This window comes from Phoenix dactylifera, chromosome 4, assembly GCF_051530095.1.
Source record: "Phoenix dactylifera cultivar Ajwa chromosome 4, Ajwa_hap1_PhDact_Kaust_v1.1, whole genome shotgun sequence".
NCBI classification, from domain to species: Eukaryota; Viridiplantae; Streptophyta; class Magnoliopsida; order Arecales; family Arecaceae; genus Phoenix; species Phoenix dactylifera.
This window is the reverse complement of record NC_143193.1, coordinates 44,097,124-44,117,456: the sequence shown is the minus strand read 5'-3', so window position 1 is coordinate 44,117,456 and position 20,333 is coordinate 44,097,124. Positions and strand designations below refer to the sequence as shown.

Below are 20,333 nucleotides of genomic sequence, written 5' to 3'. Positions count from 1 at the left end.
AAGAAATGTGACAAGGTGAAAAGTTAGAGAAAATTCAGAAGAAGCTTACCCTAAGGGTCAGCTGGACTTAGATCGGCGTTGATCAGCATCGCCTCAGACAACAACTCCTGCAAGGCAGAAATCTTAGATTAAGATTGTAGAAGTTTGTCTAGACGACCTCAGGGGCCGATTTAAATCTCTCCGAGGTGTCTTCCTTATGGTCTCAAACTGCCATGGCTGCTTGGAAGAAATGAAAAAAAACTCTCCTTTTCCATCCATAGATGGAAGAGGGAATACCTCGGAGCAACTAGCGGCCTTTTTGAGGAGAAAAGTACTACTAGTTGCTGTCTCGAGGATGCCTCTTTAGAGTGAAGCATCCCTAAAAATGAAAAACCAAGGCTTAGATGCTCCAAAGGAAACAAAAAGAAAGAAAGCCGATGTGGACCTACTAGGAGTTCGGACCAGTTAGGTTGGGACGAGGCTGTAGGACCTCATCAACTGGACAAAGAAGGGGTGGAGAGGGAGTCTCAGCCTGGCCCTCAAAGTCTCCTCATACAGGCTGAATCGAGAAGGACGAGGACTGGTTACCCAGCATGGGGACTGGTGAGCTCAAAAGTGAACTCATGGGGTATGAAATGCTGAGCTCGGATGAGATCTATTTTCTCTTGGGTAAGGACATATATCTCATAATCCGGCCTCGACCATACCTCGGGCTCAGCCTCACTCGGGGGTGATGGCTGTCAAGCTCGAGAAGAGTGGTCGGATGACCAACTCTCCTCCGAAGCGTTAACCTTGGCTCCACTCATGATAGTAGAGGAGATGAAGAAAAAGGTGAAGAGGAAGACGAGCAAGCCAAGAAGAAGAAAAAGGGAAGAGGCCAAGCATCCAAGGAACGGAAACCTACCGAAAATGGAGAAGCATGGAGGATGTTAGTGCCGGAGAAACAAAAATTTGCCAGAGCACCACCAAGAAGCTTGGACACTTGAGCACGCAGGTGGAGGAGCAAATGAAGAAAGAAATATAAACAGAAGGGAGGGGCCACCCTTATATAGAGCCATAGATGTCCCTGATTGAAGAGCTAGTTCGGCTACCCGGGTAAATCGAAACACTTGTCAACTCAGGGTACGGTACGAGCGGTTCACCAATATCGCCACAGTAATGACGCCTCAAGATAGCCCTACATTAATGGTGCCCCAGGATACCCCACATTCAGTGATGCTTTGAAAAGACCAAACAATGCCTTTATTGCCCCTGACAAAAGTCCTGTCCTTGATCGAGATGACGACGTGACTTTTGTTGCCCGAATTGAAATGCAACTCGACCTTGGAAGTGGGGGGCAAGTGATGGGGGTAATACTGGACACCTTGACCTCGGACCAAACCGCCTTAACAACCTCGGTACAGACCGCGGTGGACAACTTCAACCCCAGTCGATGAGCCAACCAACCGAGATGAGCGACTTCGTCTCCGATCAAGAAGCCAATCAACACGTGTCGACAAGGACTGACAGTTCTGGCAATCGGTCGTCATGAAAGCAACTGGCAGTTGTGGCAACTCTATATTCGGCACACGATCAGTGTCATATGCTACCCACACCATAGTCGTACTACCAGTCGTTGCCTGGCAACTGGTGCACATCATGCCGCCCTCGACCAAATGGACTCTTCTATATAAAGGGATGATCCCGAGGACTTTAAGTACACAACGCAAGACAATACTACTTACTCACGGAAAACTACACTTTATTGAAATCTCTTCCTTCCATACTGTTGCCTCTCTATTCTGACTTAGGCATCAAAAGGTTCTCCGCCAGAAACTATATGGCAAGTGGACTTTTTGCCGGCTATCCTCGGAGGAGATCTACTTTCCCACACTTCTACCAGCCGATTCAATTCGGTTCCAGCCGACCTCAGGGTCAGCCAGCTGCGCTCTGACCTCAATCCAGGATTCAGCGGCAATAGAGTCGATCAAAGCAATCGATCAATTTATCTTTCAATATGGACGCACGGTCTCTATGCCATCCCAACCATTAGAACCAAATATGCCAGTTAAGGAGGTTTTAAATAAGAAAAAGTCAAAATATATGAATTATAAACACAAAGTTAATAAATTAATATTTATTTATTTTTATTTAGAGTCATATTGAATTGGACATGAGTTACCTAGGACCAACTTATGCTCGCCTTGTTTTCAATCTGTGCTCAAATTATGACTGATAGTTGGCTTGTTAAATTGCTTCCACCAGGCAAATCTCTTTTAAGTGGAATTTTGAGCCAATATGAGCTGCTATTAACATCTCGAAGTAGGAGGACATCTTATTCAAGAACAAATTGAGTACGTAGTTAGCTGTCCCATTGGCGAAGCGATCGACCCCTTCATAGGATATTCGTGCTACTCCGAACACTTCCCAAGCAGAGTGAAGAGTTATGCGTAAGATGATTTCGAAATTTGCACTGATGACACGCGCGTGGGAACAACGAGTTAGAGGAATATCCTGTGTTGGCCATGGCAGCAACGCGAAAGCACCCGCCTGTGTAGGCTCGCTACGTTAAGAAGCACTATGGCGCTTTCCGTTAGTAGCCTGGAAAGCCTAGTTTCGAAAGCCTCAGCCTAGAAGCGTCTTCCTAAAACCTAGTTTGAAAGCCTAATCTAATTATATCAATTATATTTTGGAAAAATATTTTTCACGGTTTTACCCAATCTTGGTTTGATCTCATTTATTATAACAAAGATTATTTAATCCCAATCACGGACAATTAAAAGCTAAACTTGGTGTGAGCTAGCTTAAAGCTGCTATCAATCATAAATTGAAGATTTTTTATGAAGATTCACAAAGTATAAACCTAGGCCGCCAGATCTAATCAAGGCATGTCTTGGACTCAATCATTGCATCATCTTAGTTTCAGTAGAACATTCAGCTTCAAAATAACAGTTCAGTCCACAGTATATGGCCCAAATATGAAATATAAATATATAATTGTCAACCTCAATAAAGCATGCCAAGCCCAACCCTAAGTGGAATTTCAAATTCCTTTATCTATCTATACCTTACATAAACTTTTAATGAGTCAATTACTACTAAATTTGCTATGAATCCGGTTCCAAAGAAGTACTTAAGTTCATGTTTGACACCCAATTGGATGGGTTATAAAATCAAAAATTTCATGGAACACACATTTTGAAATGTTTGAAATCTTTAATGTGGCTACAACTAGGACAACTTTAAATCCTCTCGGTCCAATCTGCTAATTGGGGTGGGATGATGCATAATGATATGGTGGTGAGAGAGTTTTAACCTCTATTAAACTCAATCATCCCAAGACAACTCGAGCCAAATTCCAACCTGTCATCAATCTAACCCAACTTAAATCAAGCTTAAGATGAGGTTATGGCTTGGATTGACATATTGGGTTTTGTGTTGTCCCAATTGCATATTATAGCAGCAGCATTAGATGCCCATAAAATTAAATTGCAGCATAATTTTCTAAACAGCTAAAATAAAGCAAAGATATTACTTGAGTATCTTATCCAAAACATATTACATTTTAGTTTCTGTTTGATGAACTCTAATAGTTCTAGTTTTAATAGTAATCCCAGAAGTACATATAGTCATGTATATGTTTAAAATAATGTAACAAATTCAGGTCATACGTCGGTAATAACATTACAAACCAACAATAAAAATCGAAATTAATTTCTTTTTATTGTCAAAATAGTCGATTTCAAATCATTCATAAATTTCATGCAGTGATCCACGACACAACTATTGATATTTCAGACTAAAAATTATTGACCATGAAATTGCATCTAATATCAGTCCGGACCTGCACTTTGCTCCAACTGATCCTAGAGGATGCACTGCAACCAGGCAAACATGGGAGATTGTCATATTACATGGGAGCTTGGTCAGAATAACAGAGATGAACTTAGACGAGCTTCCAAGAAATGCAGGTCTACATGAATCTTGTGACCAATAGGTGAATAATGAGGCTACTTTTTCCATAACACACTCAAATTAGACACAGAAGGAAATTCTATACCATGATTGAAGTGATTTTTTTTCTCCTACAGAAAGATGGCTTTTCCCCCTAGAGAGAGAGAGAGAGAGAGAGAGAGAGAGAGAGTCAAATTCTCAAGATTTTCTTCTTCCGGAGAGAACACTTGAAGACTCTCATGTCATTATCCTTCTCTATATGCTGCTCGATCAAGGTTTCTTTGATGGAACTCTAAAAAAAATAATGAAACAATATCATACAAGTTCTATCAGATCAACGTCAGCCAATCTTATCCATGTAAATTATTCCACCATCACCTCCATAAATGCTAAAAGAGCATCCATGCATTTCGCTTTCATGAAACTGCATGATTATAAATTAGTCTATTTATTATCACCTGAATTCTGTGTTGTAAATAAGGAATGCTATCTGATGGCATATAGATAAGCGCATCTGCACATGACTAGTTTTACCACATCAAATGAAAAGATGTTTTCTGGAGGAATTTCCCCTCCATTCTATTCACAAAATAAAAAGAAAACATTAAAAAGCCAAGATATCCCTTTATACATTTGTTGATACAGAATTGTTTGGAGACTTGGTAAGTGGGCCGATTCTCTCTTGCACAATTGTCTGATTTCTTTCTTCCTTTTTGGCAGGATAGAGTATATAATGCTGGAAGATAAAGAGAAGGTCGAAAAATACAACTTCCTGAAGAAAAGAATTTATATATTTCAGTTTAAAAAATCATATTTATTGAAAGAAAATTGACCTCAGCGACCAATTTTGAAGCTATCAAATTTTGGACACTCAAGGATTATGTTAGGACTGAGATAAAGATATTTTAGGCGTAATTCTCATGTAATCAGCTCATCAAGCAATACTCAACATATTCTACTATCAGTGCTTTCAGTGCAAGCAAAATATGATTGCATAGGTATCCACTTACATTAAAATATATCCACAGCATTTTCATATAACAAAGGAATTCAACTAATATTTGCATCTGATCAAAGTCTTGGTAGAATACAATGCCTTATACTGAAGCAAGGAGGACTTTAGCATCAATGCATAAGAATCCGTGAAGAATTAAGAAGTTGGGGGTTTAATTACATTCAAAAGGGTTTTATGGTGATGTATTTATGTGCAGAAGTCCAATAAATTGGGGAATGGAAATCAAACATTTAAAAATCTATTTTCCTTCTACAGATTATGGCCTATGAGGGTAATCCTAAATGACACGCATAGAAATAGTTCACCTGCCTGACACAAGCTTGATTTTCTTCCTCTTTTTTTCGATTGCCTGGTAGCCTTGGAGACGATAAAGGCCAGGGAATCAACCTTCAACCTAGCCCTTCTATATTGCTCATGTAAAGAGAATAAGTAGACTTCTTTTTTTATTTTTTTTCTTTAGTTTTTCTTTTTCTTTTTCATGGGAATGGTATCAACAAGATTCTTTCTACAAAAGACAACCTTACACCAACAAGGGAGCATCCAACAACATGATTATTTTATTGTGTAAAAAGGGTTGAATTGATAAGTTGAATAATTAGACCATTGAGAAGAGCCAACTTCATTGACAAGACCAAAGATTTCTGGCAGGCCATCAAATTACATACAGTAATGTCCTTACTCCTTAGCGAGATACTCCTATGGTGAAATCAATTGGCTTAAACTTAAAGCAGAAGCAAAAATCTAGATCTCATAAGATCAATAGTACCTAAATCAACAACAGACTTAAGCTAGGAACCACCATTCATGCATCTTTCAGTCAGATAATAATAGATTTCAGTTCAGATAATAATAGATCATTACGAATTTTGTAGCTTTTGCCTCTTCTAGTATTTTCCTGCAAGACTGTTGACTGCTTAACTAAGTTTTGCTAAAAACAAGCACGAAGCCTTAAGAAATGATTCAAACCAAACTACTCATTTTCTCACTAAAAGAGTTGCTCTTTTTCGCACAATCATCATACACAGATAAAGATAAGGCGGCTTTCTCATGAGGGTCCATAATTCATCTTAGTGCAATACAACCTTCATCCTTTGAATTTATTCAGCTTATGGAATTGCAGACACTTTGAGAAGAAGTAGTGTTGATAGGCAACTTTATAGGTTGACTCAATTAAACATGACCTAACACTGTCATCCTACCCATTAGACTTCTTTAACCTCTAGCATTATGAATAACAATCAGTGGAATTGCTTCCTTCCCAACCAAATTCACTATCACAGGTATAGCGAACTCTATGTGCATGGAATGAATCAAAAGCTTATTATATGCTCTACCAAAAATATGCATGTTATATGTCAAAAACTGCTGTATATAACAAGAGATATAATAATGGAAAAGGAAAGACTCTAGAACTTGAAAAATGCATTACCAGTACAGCTGTAGAAAAAACAAAAACTTCCATTATCTTCCTTCATACAAAAAATTAGACTAAGAGTTGAGAACAGTATAGCACTAACCAATGAAAGCAGTGTTTTCCCAAAGTTACCATAGAAGTTTACCCATGTATCTGCCCAATGATGAGTTTGATCAAGAAAATGGAAAAAAATTGTACGTCATATGGAGAACTTCATGTAAGAAACACGGAACTCACCCTGGTCTATAGATTGCACACCCATCTGAGCAAAATTCAGCATGCCTCCCAACAAATCAAGTAAAATGTTGCCAATGCTCCAGCCAACTGTGCTCTTGCGCCTAAAGTTCATTACAGCCTAACAAAGAGAGCTAGGTAATATCCATAAATAAGAACTATTCAGAAAGAAAGTAAATAAACCTAAGTAAAGAATCAATGAGCTGAATATAACAAATAGGATAGACATAGAGACCAGATAGAATATTTGTTTTCCACTAAATAAGCCAAAAATCTTTATCAATAACATAACGTGTTTTTTCCTATAAAGGAAAGAAAACAATGTTTCATATGTGGCCCTACTTGAATATTAATATGAAGTTCCAGAAAATAATCTTACCTACAGTGACCTTCACTAATTTCATATGCCCAACTAAGCCTTGATTTATGAATGGTTTTGCATTTCATCAATAGGAGTATGTTGGTATTGATGTAAGAAAATCATAACAACTAGAACATCAATTTTTTTAATGTCTAATTATGTATTTTGCAGTCTTTTACTCTAACTGGTAAAATAGTTGTTATGTTAGATGAAATATAACATAACCATAAAAATTTCGACAAAGAATAGAATGCATGCTTATGTTGTAATGAGGAGAGAAGATATCTTTTATTTAATATCACCTCCCTACCTAAAGAAAGATAGTCTTACAGGTTAATTGCATATCTTTGTCTACATGTCTCAATGTCTATTTTCTCTATGAATTACTCATCCTTCAAGTTAGGTCTGCCTCCACTATTACTACCAGCATGATCAATTTACAGAAACATAACCTCGGGTAATGGATAGCGTAGAACATAAGAGTGTAGAATAAACACAACTAGTTTGTTCAGGAAAAGCATTACGAAAATCAATGTGTGAATGATAAACCAGATTAATAATTAAAAGAGTTGCCAAACAGTTCAAGACTATGCAGAGAGCTTCACATCTTGATTCACCATCTGTGAGATACGGGCTGAAGTCGGCAGCCCCAGCCGACTTCAGCCCCGTTTTCCTTTTTTGGAAGGAGCCAAAGCAGGGGATCGCAGACGCGATTCCCTCCGGCTTCTTCGGGCGCAGCGAGGGCGGGGCGCCGCGGGCGTTACGCGGCAGCCCCGCGGTCATTCCACAGCCACCCCACGGCTGCACGAGCGGCCGTTGATTTCACCCCACCGCCGCGATTTTCACGGCGGAGAGCTGTTGAAATGGGGTTATAAAACCCCCCTTTCCTCCTCCCTCTCCTCCGTCTCCTCCTCTCCCTCTCCTCCCTCTTCTTCCTTTGTTCTTGCCTCCCGAGTGACCGGCGTCCTCTTCCCGACCGAGCGCCGTCCGGATCCCCCTCGCGGCCATCCCCTGTTCCGAGATCCATTCTCTCGGTTTCGAACGCCACCGTCGCTTGACCGCCGGATCGAACAGCCGCGGCCGAGATCTTCCTCCCGTCGCCTCCGTCGACCGCCGGTAAGCCTTCTCTTGCCCTGTATTTCATATTTTTTTTTTCTGTTCAAGCCCCAAACCGAGGTCATCCTCGGATCCTCCCTCCACGGCCGAGTTGCCATGGCACTCTGCCGCCGGCCACGACCGCCCTACCGACGGCCGTGTCCCTCGCGAGCCGCCGGCCGGGCCACTGTCCGACCACCTAGGCCGGCCCCCCCTTCCTCCCCTATTTTCCCATCTCCCCTGTCTGTGGGGAGATTGGGAAGGAAGAAGGCCCGTTATGGGCCGAACTGGGCCAAGATTGGGCCCAGTTCATGGTGGGCCCAACTTGGGCCCAGTTCACGGTGGGCCCAACTTGGGCCCAGTCTAAATCCGAAATCCGAAAATCCGAAATCCGAAATCTAAATCCGAAATCCGAAACCCGAAATCTGAATCCGAAATCCGAAACCCGAAACCCAGTTTAGACCCGAAACCCGAAACCCAGTTCAGACCCGAAACCCGAAACCCAATTCAGACCCGAAACCCGAACCCATTTGGCCAATAAATAGAATTTTGCAGTTAAGCCCTTGACAGTATGTTATTTCACAAAAGGGTCTTCTGAAATTTATGTTCGATCCCTAAAAGAAAGATTTATTATATAAAGGTCCTCAAATATAATTCTATGGTCCTTTTATCCAAGTTTTATTACGGAACAGTACTCTGTAATTAGATATTGGTCCCTGAAATGAATCTTATAAATAAATTAGAGGCCAACCTTGGGGGCCCTATTGGACCGAGTCTATGCGGGCCCATTGGGCCGTGTCCGATGTGGGCCCTATCGGGCCATGCCCATTATGGGCCAACTCTAGGACCTGTTGGGCCGTACCCAGTAGTATTATTTCTGAATTTTGCTTAACTCTGAAATTAACAAGGAATTAATTAAATGTTAACAGGTGAACCTGATCTGCCTACCTGAAGTAGGAATTAAGCGAGAAGAGGTAAGTAACTTAATACTTCGAGTGTGATTTCCAAATTATTTGATAAATAGATTAAATTCTGAAATATGTTTTGTATTTAGTAAAATGGGTCTGGCATGTTAAATTTCATTTGAAAATTATGCTTTGAAATCCGTAAACTATGACTGGAAAATTTATGAAATCTGCTTTTATATATATGTATTCTCAGCATGGCTATGATCTGTTCTGTTCTGTTCTGGCCCCGCCAATGGGGATTATACGTTGGACCTGTCGACTTGTAATCTGTGAGGAACCGGTTCCGACACCGCGCCACCGGTGATTAGAATAGTGGTTTCTGGACACCGGCTGCCATCGGTGGGTAAATATAGTGGATTTGGCACTTTTGTGCAACACCGGCTGCCATCGGTGGATAAAAATAGTGGATTTGGCACTTTGTGCAACCCATGCCACTGGGTTACGTGGTCGTAGCCTATCATGTTGAGATTCTGGTATCAGATTTTTGGAAAAATGATAATAAGTTTTGAAAAGAGAAAAATGATATTATTTGTGATTTATTCCAGACATTATCCTGTATTTTTGATCTGATATGCTCTGACCCCACTCTGGGGTATTTTGTTGCTTACTGGGCTAGTGTAGCTCATTATTCTGTTTTCTCCATTTTTCAGATCCAGAGGCTTGATCGCACGGGATTGGGGAGTGCGTTAGAGTTTCCGATGATTCTTCAGTTATTGGCATTTTAGTTAGTTTAGTTTGGACATTTGACTTACGTAAGCATATGTTATTTTGGAGTTTTGTAAGACTGCTTTTGGATGACTTTCAAAATTTATGTCAATTTTGAACATCTGTGATTGTTCCGATATGTTCCGATGCCTTGCACGCCTGTGCGGCCCGCCGTGCGGGCGTGCGGCGTCTGCCGCGCCTCGGGCTCGGGGCATGACAGATTTGGTGGTATCAGAGCTCAGATTTCGGATTCCTAGGGATTGTGTTTGAAATAGTCTGATGGAGCTTAAGTTTTAGGATCTTTAGGATTCGTCGGAAAGTTTGAGAGATGGGTGGACATTAGGCCATTAGACGAAGATATTTATTTGCTTTTGCTATTGATAAATTTATATTATTTTATCAGAATTTTGAAATGCTAAAATTAGAATGCAACCTAATTATGGCTGTAACCAAAGTGTGAATAAGTTATTCTGGTAGTTTTCTTGGTAGAGCAATTTGTATTTCAAGTTATGATTAATTAGATTTTGACTAAATTAAGTGAAGGAATATTAATCATGAGATATTATCGTGCAATATAATTATTTTGAAAGTTTAACTTGATATCAGGCACTGTGGATATTGCTTCTAGTTGAAGTTAATTATTTTGGTGGCAAATTAAGATTCATCTATAAAAAGATGTTTTAAGCTTGGACTAAAAAATATTTATTGAAATCTGTATGTGGATCATGCATGGAACTCGTATATAGAAGGAAAATATACTTGGGGATGAGACTTAAGAATTTTTATTTGGCTCTACTTGAGACTTGAAACAATTAAGATTGATATTTTGATGGAAAGTCAATTAGTAAATCTTGAGAATATTGGCGGATTAAAATGTTTTTGGGTTGGTCGAAAATAGGACTTGTTTGATTTGGAAAAGTTCTTGATGCTTTTCCTTGTTTAAAAAAAAAAAAAAAAAAAGATCGTTGGAAAGTATAGTTCTTTTGATTTTGATCGATATGGATATCATTGTGTTATTAGTAGATTCTCTAAGTCTAGTAGATTTACAAGATCCCGAAATGTTTGCAGTACTGCAAATAAAAATATTTTACTTATTTGAGGTGTTGATCTCAATGTAAAATCATAGAGCTTATATCTTGGTGGAAATTTTTTGTAAATCTTTGAACTAGATTATTAGATTCTTGTGAATTAAATATTTATAAATCAAGGCCATGAGTTGATTATGGATTTTGTATCACCATATAAGAAATGCAAGTGGGATTTCATGAGAGGCCCAAATAAGTTTAGCCTAAAAGAAAAGATTCAGAATGATTAAGTAAGCTCCTGAGTAAGTTAATCTAGAATCTTTTAATTATCGAAGCTTAGAATAAATATCAACTTGTATAATGGAATTGTCAAGGGAAACTAGAATTGGCTTAGTTCAAATTTGGATCTAGAATATGATTACTTGATTATATGATGGTACAAATACGACAACTATCTCAAGGGTTAATCATGACCTAGTGTACTTGGAAAGCAAGGATAAAATTTTGCTTGGATATTATTAAAAAAAAAAATGTTGATGATCTGGGATCATTAAGAAATTTTGGAGAATATTGATCAGAGTTGCGCAGCGAAAGTATGATGGACTGAGTCAATTTAAACTGATCAAAAATATTGACTATGTTTTGGTAACATGTTATTATGAAAGACTATGTTATTCAATAATGAAAGATTTTGTTAATAAGGGAAGGTGTATACTATTGATTCTCAGGTCAATCATGATATGATTATGTTATCTCTTGGATAGAATTTGCTATTTTTGGGTATGCTAAGAAAATAATAATAATAATAATTGAGCGTATCATGACTCGGGTTAGTTGATTGTTGACCAAATATGGTCTAATTTGTTAAGTATCTGAATAAACCATGCATTATCTGCTCTCATCTTATGATTTATAAGTTTAAGTTAAAAGCTTTGTGGCATTTTGAATCATGGTATCAATACTTTGCCTTCTCAGACCTGCTCTTGTGATTTGATGCAAATTATTTTTGAGATAGACTGTTGCTATCTAATGATCATCAGTACATGTTCATTTTGTGAATTACATTCTTAGCTATATAATGATTGACTCTAAGGATGGTCATTATCCTTTGAGGGATCAGCACACTACCATGATAAGTGTATGAGATCTATTTCATTTCAAGTTCTATCCCAAACACAACTAATTTTAATCAATCCTGTTGTGAATCGATCCTGATCCAATCTCTAGTGAACATGCATCAAGATGATAATTTCAATATGAGATTTTAGTCAATCACTTATCTAGTGTTAATCTTGCGAATTTTATGAATTTTTGATAGTTGATCCAAAGCTATCTATCACACTGATTTTGATCGAGGAGAATGAGATCTTGGATTTATATTACTCAATGGGCTGAGCATCTGAAAGGCCTAGATCTCTTAAATTTTGAGGACGAAATTTTTTTAAGGGGGAGAGAATGTGAGATACGGGCTGAAGTCGGCAGCCCCAGCCGACTTCAGCCCCGTTTTCCTTTTTTGGAAGGAGCCAGAGCAGGGGATCGCAGACGCGATCCCCTCCGGCTTCTTCGGGCGCAGCGAGGGCGGGGCGCCGCGGGCGTTACGCGGCAGCCCCGCGGTCATTCCGCAGCCACCCCACGGCCGCACGAGCGGCCGTTGATTTCACCCCACCGCCGCGATTTTCGCGGCGGAGAGCTGTTGAAATGGGGTTATAAAACCCCCCTTTCCTCCTCCCTCTCCTCCGTCTCCTCCTCTCCCTCTCCTCCCTCTTCTTCCTTTGTTCTTGCCTCCCGAGTGACCGGCGTCCTCTTCCCGACCGAGCGCCGTCCGGATCCCCCTCGCGGCCATCCCCTGTTCCAAGATCCATTCTCTCGGTTTCGAACACCACCGTCGCTTGACCGCCGGATCGAACAGCCGCGGCCGAGATCTTCCTCCCGTCGCCTCCGTCGACCGCCGGTAAGCCTTCTCTTGCCCTGTATTTCATTTTTTTTTTTCTGTTCAAGCCCCAAACCGAGGTCATCCTCGGATCCTCCCTCCACGGCCGAGCTGCCGTGGCACTCTGCCGCCGGCCACGACCGCCCTACCGACGGCCGTGTCCCTCGCGAGCCGCCGGCCGGGCCACTGTCCGGCCACCTAGGCCGGCCCCCCCTTCCTCCCCTATTTTCCCATCTCCCCTGTCCGTGGGGAGATTGGGAAGGAAGAAGGCCCGTTATGGGCCGAACTGGGCCAAGATTGGGCCCAGTTCATGGTGGGCCCAACTTGGGCCCAATTCACGGTGGGCCCAACTTGGGCCCAATCTAAATCCGAAATCCGAAACCCGAAATCTGAATCCGAAATCCGAAACCCGAAACCCAGTTCAGACTCGAAACCCGAAACCCAGTTTAGACCCGAAACCCGAAACCCAGTTCAGACCCGAAACCCGAAACCCAATTCAGACCCGAAACCCGAACCCATTTGGCCAATAAATAGAATTTTGCAGTTAAGCCCTTGACAGTATGTTATTTCACAAAAGGATCTTCTGAAATTTATGTTCGATCCCTAAAAGAAAGATTTATTATATAAAGGTCCTCAAATATAATTCTATGGTCCTTTTATCCAAGTTTTATTACGGAACAGTACTCTGTAATTAGATATTGGTCCCTGAAATGAATCTTATAAATGAATTAGAGGCCAACCTTGGGGGCCCTATTGGACCGAGTCTATGCGGGCCCATTGGGCCATGTCCGATGTGGGCCCTATCAGGCTATGCCCATTATGGGCCAACTCTAGGACCTGTTGGGCCGTACCCAGTAGTATTATTTCTGAATTTTGCTTAACTCTGAAATTAACAAGGAATTAATTAAATGTTAACAGGTGAACCTGATCCGCCTACCTGAAGTAGGAATTAAGCGAGAAGAGGTAAGTAACTTAATACTTCGAGTGTGATTTCCAAATTATTTGATAAATAGATTAAATTCTGAAATATGTTTTGTATTTAGTAAAATGGGTCTGGCATGTTAAATTTCATTTGAAAATTATGCTTTGAAATCCGTAAACTATGACTGAAAAATTTATGAAATCTGTTTTTATATATATGTATTCTCAGCATGGCTATGATCTATTCTATTCTGTTCTGGCCCCGCCAATGGGGATTATACGTTGGACCTGTCGACTTGTAATCTGTGAGGAACCGGTTCCGACACCGCGCCACCGGTGATTAGAATAGTGATTTTTGGACACCGGCTGCCATCGGTGGGTAAATATAGTGGATTTGGCACTTTTGTGCAACACCGGCTGCCATCGGTGGATAAAAATAGTGGATTTGGCACTTTGTGCAACCCATGCCACTGTGTTACATGGTCGTAGCCTATCATGTTGAGATTCTGGTATCAGATTTTTGGAAAAATGATAATAAGTTTTGAAAAGAGAAAAATGATATTATTTGTGATTTATTCCAGACATTATCCTGTATTTTTGATCTGATATGCTCTGACCCCACTCTGGGATATTTTGTTGCTTATTGGGCTAGTGTAGCTCATTATTCTGTTTTCTCCATTTTTCAGATCCAGAGGCTTGATCGCACGGGATTGGGGAGTGCGTTAGAGTTTCCGATGATTCTTCAGTTATTGGCATTTTAGTTAGTTTAGTTTGGACATTTGACTTACGTAAGCATATGTTATTTTGGAGTTTTGTAAGACTGCTTTTGGATGACTTTCAAAATTTATGTCAATTTTGAACATCTGTGATTGTTCCGATATGTTCCGATGCCTTGCACGCCTGTGCGGCCCGCCGTGCAGGCGTGCGGCGTCTGCCGCGCCTCGGGCTCGGGGTATGACAGATTTGGTGGTATCAGAGCTCAGGTTTCAGATTCCTAGGGATTGTGTTTGAAATAGTCTGATCGAGCTTAAGTTTTAGGATCTTTAGGATTCGTCGGAAAGTTTGAGAGATGGGTGGACATTAGGCCATTAGACGAAGATATTTATTTGTTTTTGCTATTGATACTAGAGAAATGAAAGAAAGAGAAATGAAAATTGCTGCCATGAAGTCATGATGCCTCTAAGTGGTGTTCTTAAGAAGAGATACTAGAGCGACAGAGAATCAAGAAGAAGTTCAAAGTCATAGACCTACTTTCCTCTGTCAAATGTACTATTCTTACATAATTCTTTTTCATATCAATTTTGAAACAAAACCCAGAACTTTCTCAATCTAGATTCTAGAATTTAACCGCTACTAAACCATTAAGGCAAAATCTATGATTCCGTGCCCCACAACAGTATTCCATTAACATCAAATCATTTAGAAAGTTGTTTAATTTGCTAAAATAATAGCGAAAATAATATGAATACCATTTGCGACGCTAATATGCTGAAACTCCTACATTCCCCCCTTATGAAACAAATACGACAGTAAGGGCAAATTTCTTATGAAGCTTTGTATTGAATAACTTACCAAGCAATTACATAAAGATATTGTTAACAACCTCTTGCAAGGACACTCAGAAATTTGGAGGCCTTATCTGCCCTTATCTCTCTTCCACTGCTTATAGATGATCACTGATAATTCACTATTCAAGCTCATCAATCACCAGCTTTCTAGCACTCTCATTAAGATACACTTTCTTAAGAAAAATATATATTCTGATATCCTTCTTTTACCAAGCTCATCATCCATCCACAATAAGATTATTGTGCAATCTTAAGAGAACCTACTTTATCTTCTTCTTGAGCATCTGATGCAGCCGATGATAGATTCAGCAGAACTTAGGTGATTGGCTCCCGCGGGGCGGGGGGGGGGGGGGGGGGGGGGGGGGGGGGGGGTTAGTGTCTCTTCTCTTTTTTTTCCAAGTCATGGATTGGGACTTCATACAGAGGAAAAAGTGTCATTGTATGCTAGGATAGACCCATGGGAAGTTTCACCACTTCCTTCCCTTGATTCTTTCTTCTAAGATTAGGTTAGGTAATATGTAGCCAGCAAAATCATATCAAGTAGATGGGTTTGACCAACACAAGTGACAAAATGGAGATTTTTTTAATCTATTTCTCAAAATAAGTACATCCTCATTAGACCTTAACATGTAAAGACAGAAACCTCTAGAACCTAAATGAGGGGCTCTGCTCCTATATTGAAGGACTTCCACAGAAAACACTTTTCCGGACTTTGACTAAGTCAGAGGAACAGTTGGATTCCTTAAAGCTTGAAAGCAACCTAATATATTTTGATACACATGTGGTGATACCCACTGAAATTTTGACATCAACCTGTTTGAGTTCCACCGACAGAAATTCTGCAAATTGGGAGAATCCAAAGCAGACTCTGATGCTAATGACCTTCAACTCACCAAATAGTTGCATATTACTCAAGTAATTGACTTTGAAGAAATTTTGCCCAGATATTTTTAGCAACCGTTACCTAATTAAATGTGCTTGTAAAGAAGGCATGATGCCTTAAAAGTCAAGTTACAATGTCTAGGTATTAAGGTGTTCCAGCAACACCAGATATCATCTCTACTTCTAAAAGGTTCTTATAGTTATCACTTTCCTGGTTGTTCATCTAAATTGGTCAACTTTCTTCCTACCAACTCTTTCTTACATATTATGATCTTCAAAGCTACATAAATTTCTCAAACCCTCAGATTTACAACCTAATTTACCATGGATACTCCCATACACTAATATCATTATGCTTAAATTAAATATTCTTTTCCCATTGGATAACTTGAACCAAAATTTGTTTCCTTCATCTATGTAAAACCTTACTCCAGCCAAATTTCAAATCTGAGCACTTAATAAGCACCTTGTTTGCTTGACATGATAATTTGGCTCCATAAAACCTAGTACATCCTATTCCTGTACATTACCTGGATGGAAAACTACCAATTCCCTAAGTTTAGAAGAACCAGGCTATCCGTTCTTAATGAAAATGGATCTTCTGACTCATATAGTATTAAAATGAGGTAAGGGATTCAAATATATAACTTTAAATTTATAGCCATCAATATCACAAGTAAAAAATTTGATCCATTGTTGTTGTTCAACTCCACATTATTATGGTGACATCAATACGTGGTGATCCCTAAGGGTTTACCAAATAAAGCATCCAACTTGAAGCACCAGTGCTTGGGTCACTTAAAGTTCCTTCCCAAGGAATATGCCCTTAAGTGAAATATGATCCGAGTTCTTTTATTCTCTAGTTGGCATCCTTATAAATCTTATTTTTTCCAGCCAGTTTTTTTGACAACCTGCTGTACTTATTGGTTGACAGTTGTACAAAAGAAGACCTAGAGTTTTATAAAATTAGGGATGCCACCACCAGGGTTTGAATCCTGGACCTCTCCTACGTGGAGAGGGATGACAGCCAGCTGAGCTAAGGCTAGTTGGTAGAGAAAGAGAGAAAGTTATTTTGATTAACTTCAGAATTGTTTACATATCTTTCTGTTGAGGTTATAGGGAATTCAAATCTCCTAACTCGAAAAGCAATTATATTCTAAGTTAAAAAGAGTGCTTTCTAGACTTGAAATCACCTAAGTTGGCCACCTAGCCTTCATCTTCAAAAAATTAACCATTACAAATGGAAGTAGTTTCTTTCGTAAGTAGAACTCAATCCAATAAAGACCATTCAGATATGAATGCTGAAAAAAGCATAAGCTAACATACTGGTGCATTTCCAATGTAGAATTGGGATAGAAACTTAAGTGGGAGATGAGTTATTCACAATGCATAGGGTAAAATGCTTCTATCTCATCCTTTATTTTCCTTAAATATATGTTTTTCCTATTTTGTGTTTATGCGGGCCAAATTTGGAATTGAATGGAATTAGCTATTAGAGAGAGGAAACTTCAGAATTCTAACTTCTAATATATGATTGCTCTATTTTCAGATTGGTAATCACATTAGAATGTCTCTCATAAAGCTTGAATTAGTCAATCAAGGTTAACTTTATACTTCATCAACTTACGCTTTGCAAGTTTCCGATGAAAAAGCCAATTTTATCGTATTCCTACAATTGCACACTAAAATATGATAATATTTTAAAAACCAAGAACAATCGACAGGAAATAGAAAATTTATTAAACTACAGAAGTATCTTTACCTGTGGAATGTACTTGATCGCTGTCATGATTACTTGTATTGCGCTAAAACACACATGGTAATAAGGAAAGATTAATCACATTATCAGATTATTGCAACAAAAAAAATTGAAGAAATATTTGTGATAACTTATTTCTTTTTTCTTTGCCCTCCAAACAAAAATCACAACAGTGAGCCACTATAAATGTTTCTCTTCAGGTAACTATAAAGAATTACTTGAATACAGAGATGAGCCAGAGCCACGAATGTTTCGGCGAGGCTATGATCACACAGACCACAGCAGAAACCAGAATAGCTGTAGTGATTGCAATACAAGTTTTTGAGACCTTTTGATTGCCATGCTGCATTTGTAAACAGACATAAAAACAAGGTGAAAAGTGAGTACTTACAATGAGGGATTGGGTTGTCACTTAATCTAGAAGCCAAAAGGCTTAGTTAGTTTAAGATAGGATCACTTACTTCATAGATTAAAACTTGGAACAAAGTGAAAGCTGTCAATGCAACAGCATGTACTGAAAAAGCGACATCATTTGCAGCCACAGGAATCATCTGCCATGATGGGGGAAAGAAAAGATGTATAGATGAACTATTTACATGTATTATCACTACATACTGTGTTTAGGTTGGAAATACTTGTAACCAAAAATCTACGGTAATGTCATGATCAACTATCAGCATCACCATAAATAGTCATTATCGTTTTAAAGTGGCCCAAAAACAGATTCTAGAGATATGAAAACGTTGAATTAGAAACAGCATAGCCTATTGGATCACATCTCATTACATAGACTAAATTTAATATAAATACAATGTGAAATATACCGTTCAGCCTTGTTTCTTTTTAAGCGAGGAGTGACTGGTCAACCTCCAAATTTAAAATACAAAAGCAGAATCTATGTGTATTCTAGACTGCATTTAAAATAGCAAAAATAAATCATTTTATTACTAATTTTAAGTCAACCAAATTTTCAGATTTGAGTATGATCCACATACGTCACTTCCTATTGGAATTAAAATATATAAATATATATACACCATGAAGAAAGCCCAAAACACTATGCAAAGGATTGAATGTGCATGCAACTAAACCCTCATAAATTTTAAAGTTTCAGTTCTAGTTTGACCAGATACCAAAACACTTTGGCCCAGTTTTAAAGCAAACGCATCAAAAAATTGCAAAAGTGGCAAACAAGAATGAACTAGCCAATGCACCAAAACTAATGAGGTCTCATATGACAATCCTCATGAAAGGTGTATTATTGGTAACAAGGTATCTTACTAACATATGTCTTTGAGGAGACTTGTGTTACTGTTTACAATATTTTATTTTTATACTTGTGAACATGGTGAATACAGAACCTCCATATCATGTAATTATGGAGAATGATATCCATATCTGCATTTTCTTACTAATATTCTTAAATAGCATGGAATATTAACTCTCAAGAACCCCTGTTTGAACTACTAATTGACTGCCCGCCGCCTAGTGGACTTGCTCCTATGCCGCGACCATACTACCAGTTGTTACGTGGTCATTATTGCACCCCATGTCAGGCTAGATAAAGACAACGTGGGCACCCTTATATTAAGAGGGAGCCCAAAGGACCTTAGATACGCATGCAATATTATTCACAGAGACTACATTCTGCTGAAATTCTCTCCCTTCTATGCTGTTGCCTCGTTATTCTGACTTAGGTATCGGAGGATCCTCTATCAAAAACTCTCCGGCAAGCAAACTTTTTGCAGACCACACACGGAGGAGATCCACCCCTAGTACCTCGACCAACCCACTCAACTCATCTCCAGCCGACCTTAGGATCGAGCTCCGCTTCGACCTCAGCCCGGATTCGGCAGCAATAGAAAGAGTCATATAGATTTTATGTTTGCATGGAGTTTTGTTTTCCAGCTCCAAAGACACACACACTTCCACACTAAGCAATCAGCTAAAGTGCTCCAATCCACAGAAACACAAACACATATTAATGACCACCTACCTCTTTAAATCCATACTTCTCATGATACTGCCTTTGAACTGTGGGGCTGAAGAACATCACCGCATTGTATACAAGATACGACGAGTGCTTCGTCATGTTCAGCACCAAGAAATCAAAATTCAGCCCAACCACACTGCAATGCCCGACCAATAAAGCCAAATAATGTCAATTAACAGCAACCAAAACCCAAGAAAAGCACAAAAAACAATCAAAATACACCATAAAAATTCAATCTTTCCGCCAGAAAACGGAATTTGAGGCTAAAATTACAACAAGAGTCACAAAAAATCGAACCTTTTTCGCCTGTAATTGAGGATGACTTGAGGGTAGAAGCTAAATGACCATGAGACGAATGCGATCCATCCAAGAACCTCATAGGTAACCTCAAGGTGTATAGAATTCCAAGAAGCCATTTTTTTCCCCTCTTTTTACGAATTTTTCTCTCTTTTTACGAATTTTTCTCTCTTTTTCTCCCCTTCGATACTTAATAACAGGAAGAACTAACGTGGCCAACTGTCGGAAATAAGGCCCTTAGATTTGAATATTAT

The 20,333-nt window shown here is 39.3% G+C and overlaps 1 protein-coding gene across 1 annotated transcript; it reads right to left on the bottom strand.

Annotated features, from left to right (window-relative positions):
• Positions 1 to 4,382: 4,382 nt before the first annotated feature.
• On the bottom strand, positions 4,383 to 20,251 carry LOC103711610 (cystinosin homolog). Its single transcript, XM_008797832.5, has 8 exons — positions 20,080 to 20,251; positions 19,786 to 19,918; positions 18,251 to 18,340; positions 18,008 to 18,132; positions 17,793 to 17,835; positions 6,579 to 6,696; positions 6,445 to 6,494; positions 4,383 to 4,684 (listed from the first exon to the last, which is right to left on the bottom strand). The coding sequence occupies exons 1-8, from the start codon at positions 20,196 to 20,198 to the stop codon at positions 4,538 to 4,540; spliced, it is 825 nt and encodes a 274-aa protein (XP_008796054.4). The 5' UTR covers positions 20,199 to 20,251; the 3' UTR covers positions 4,383 to 4,537.
• Positions 20,252 to 20,333: the final 82 nt, after the last annotated feature.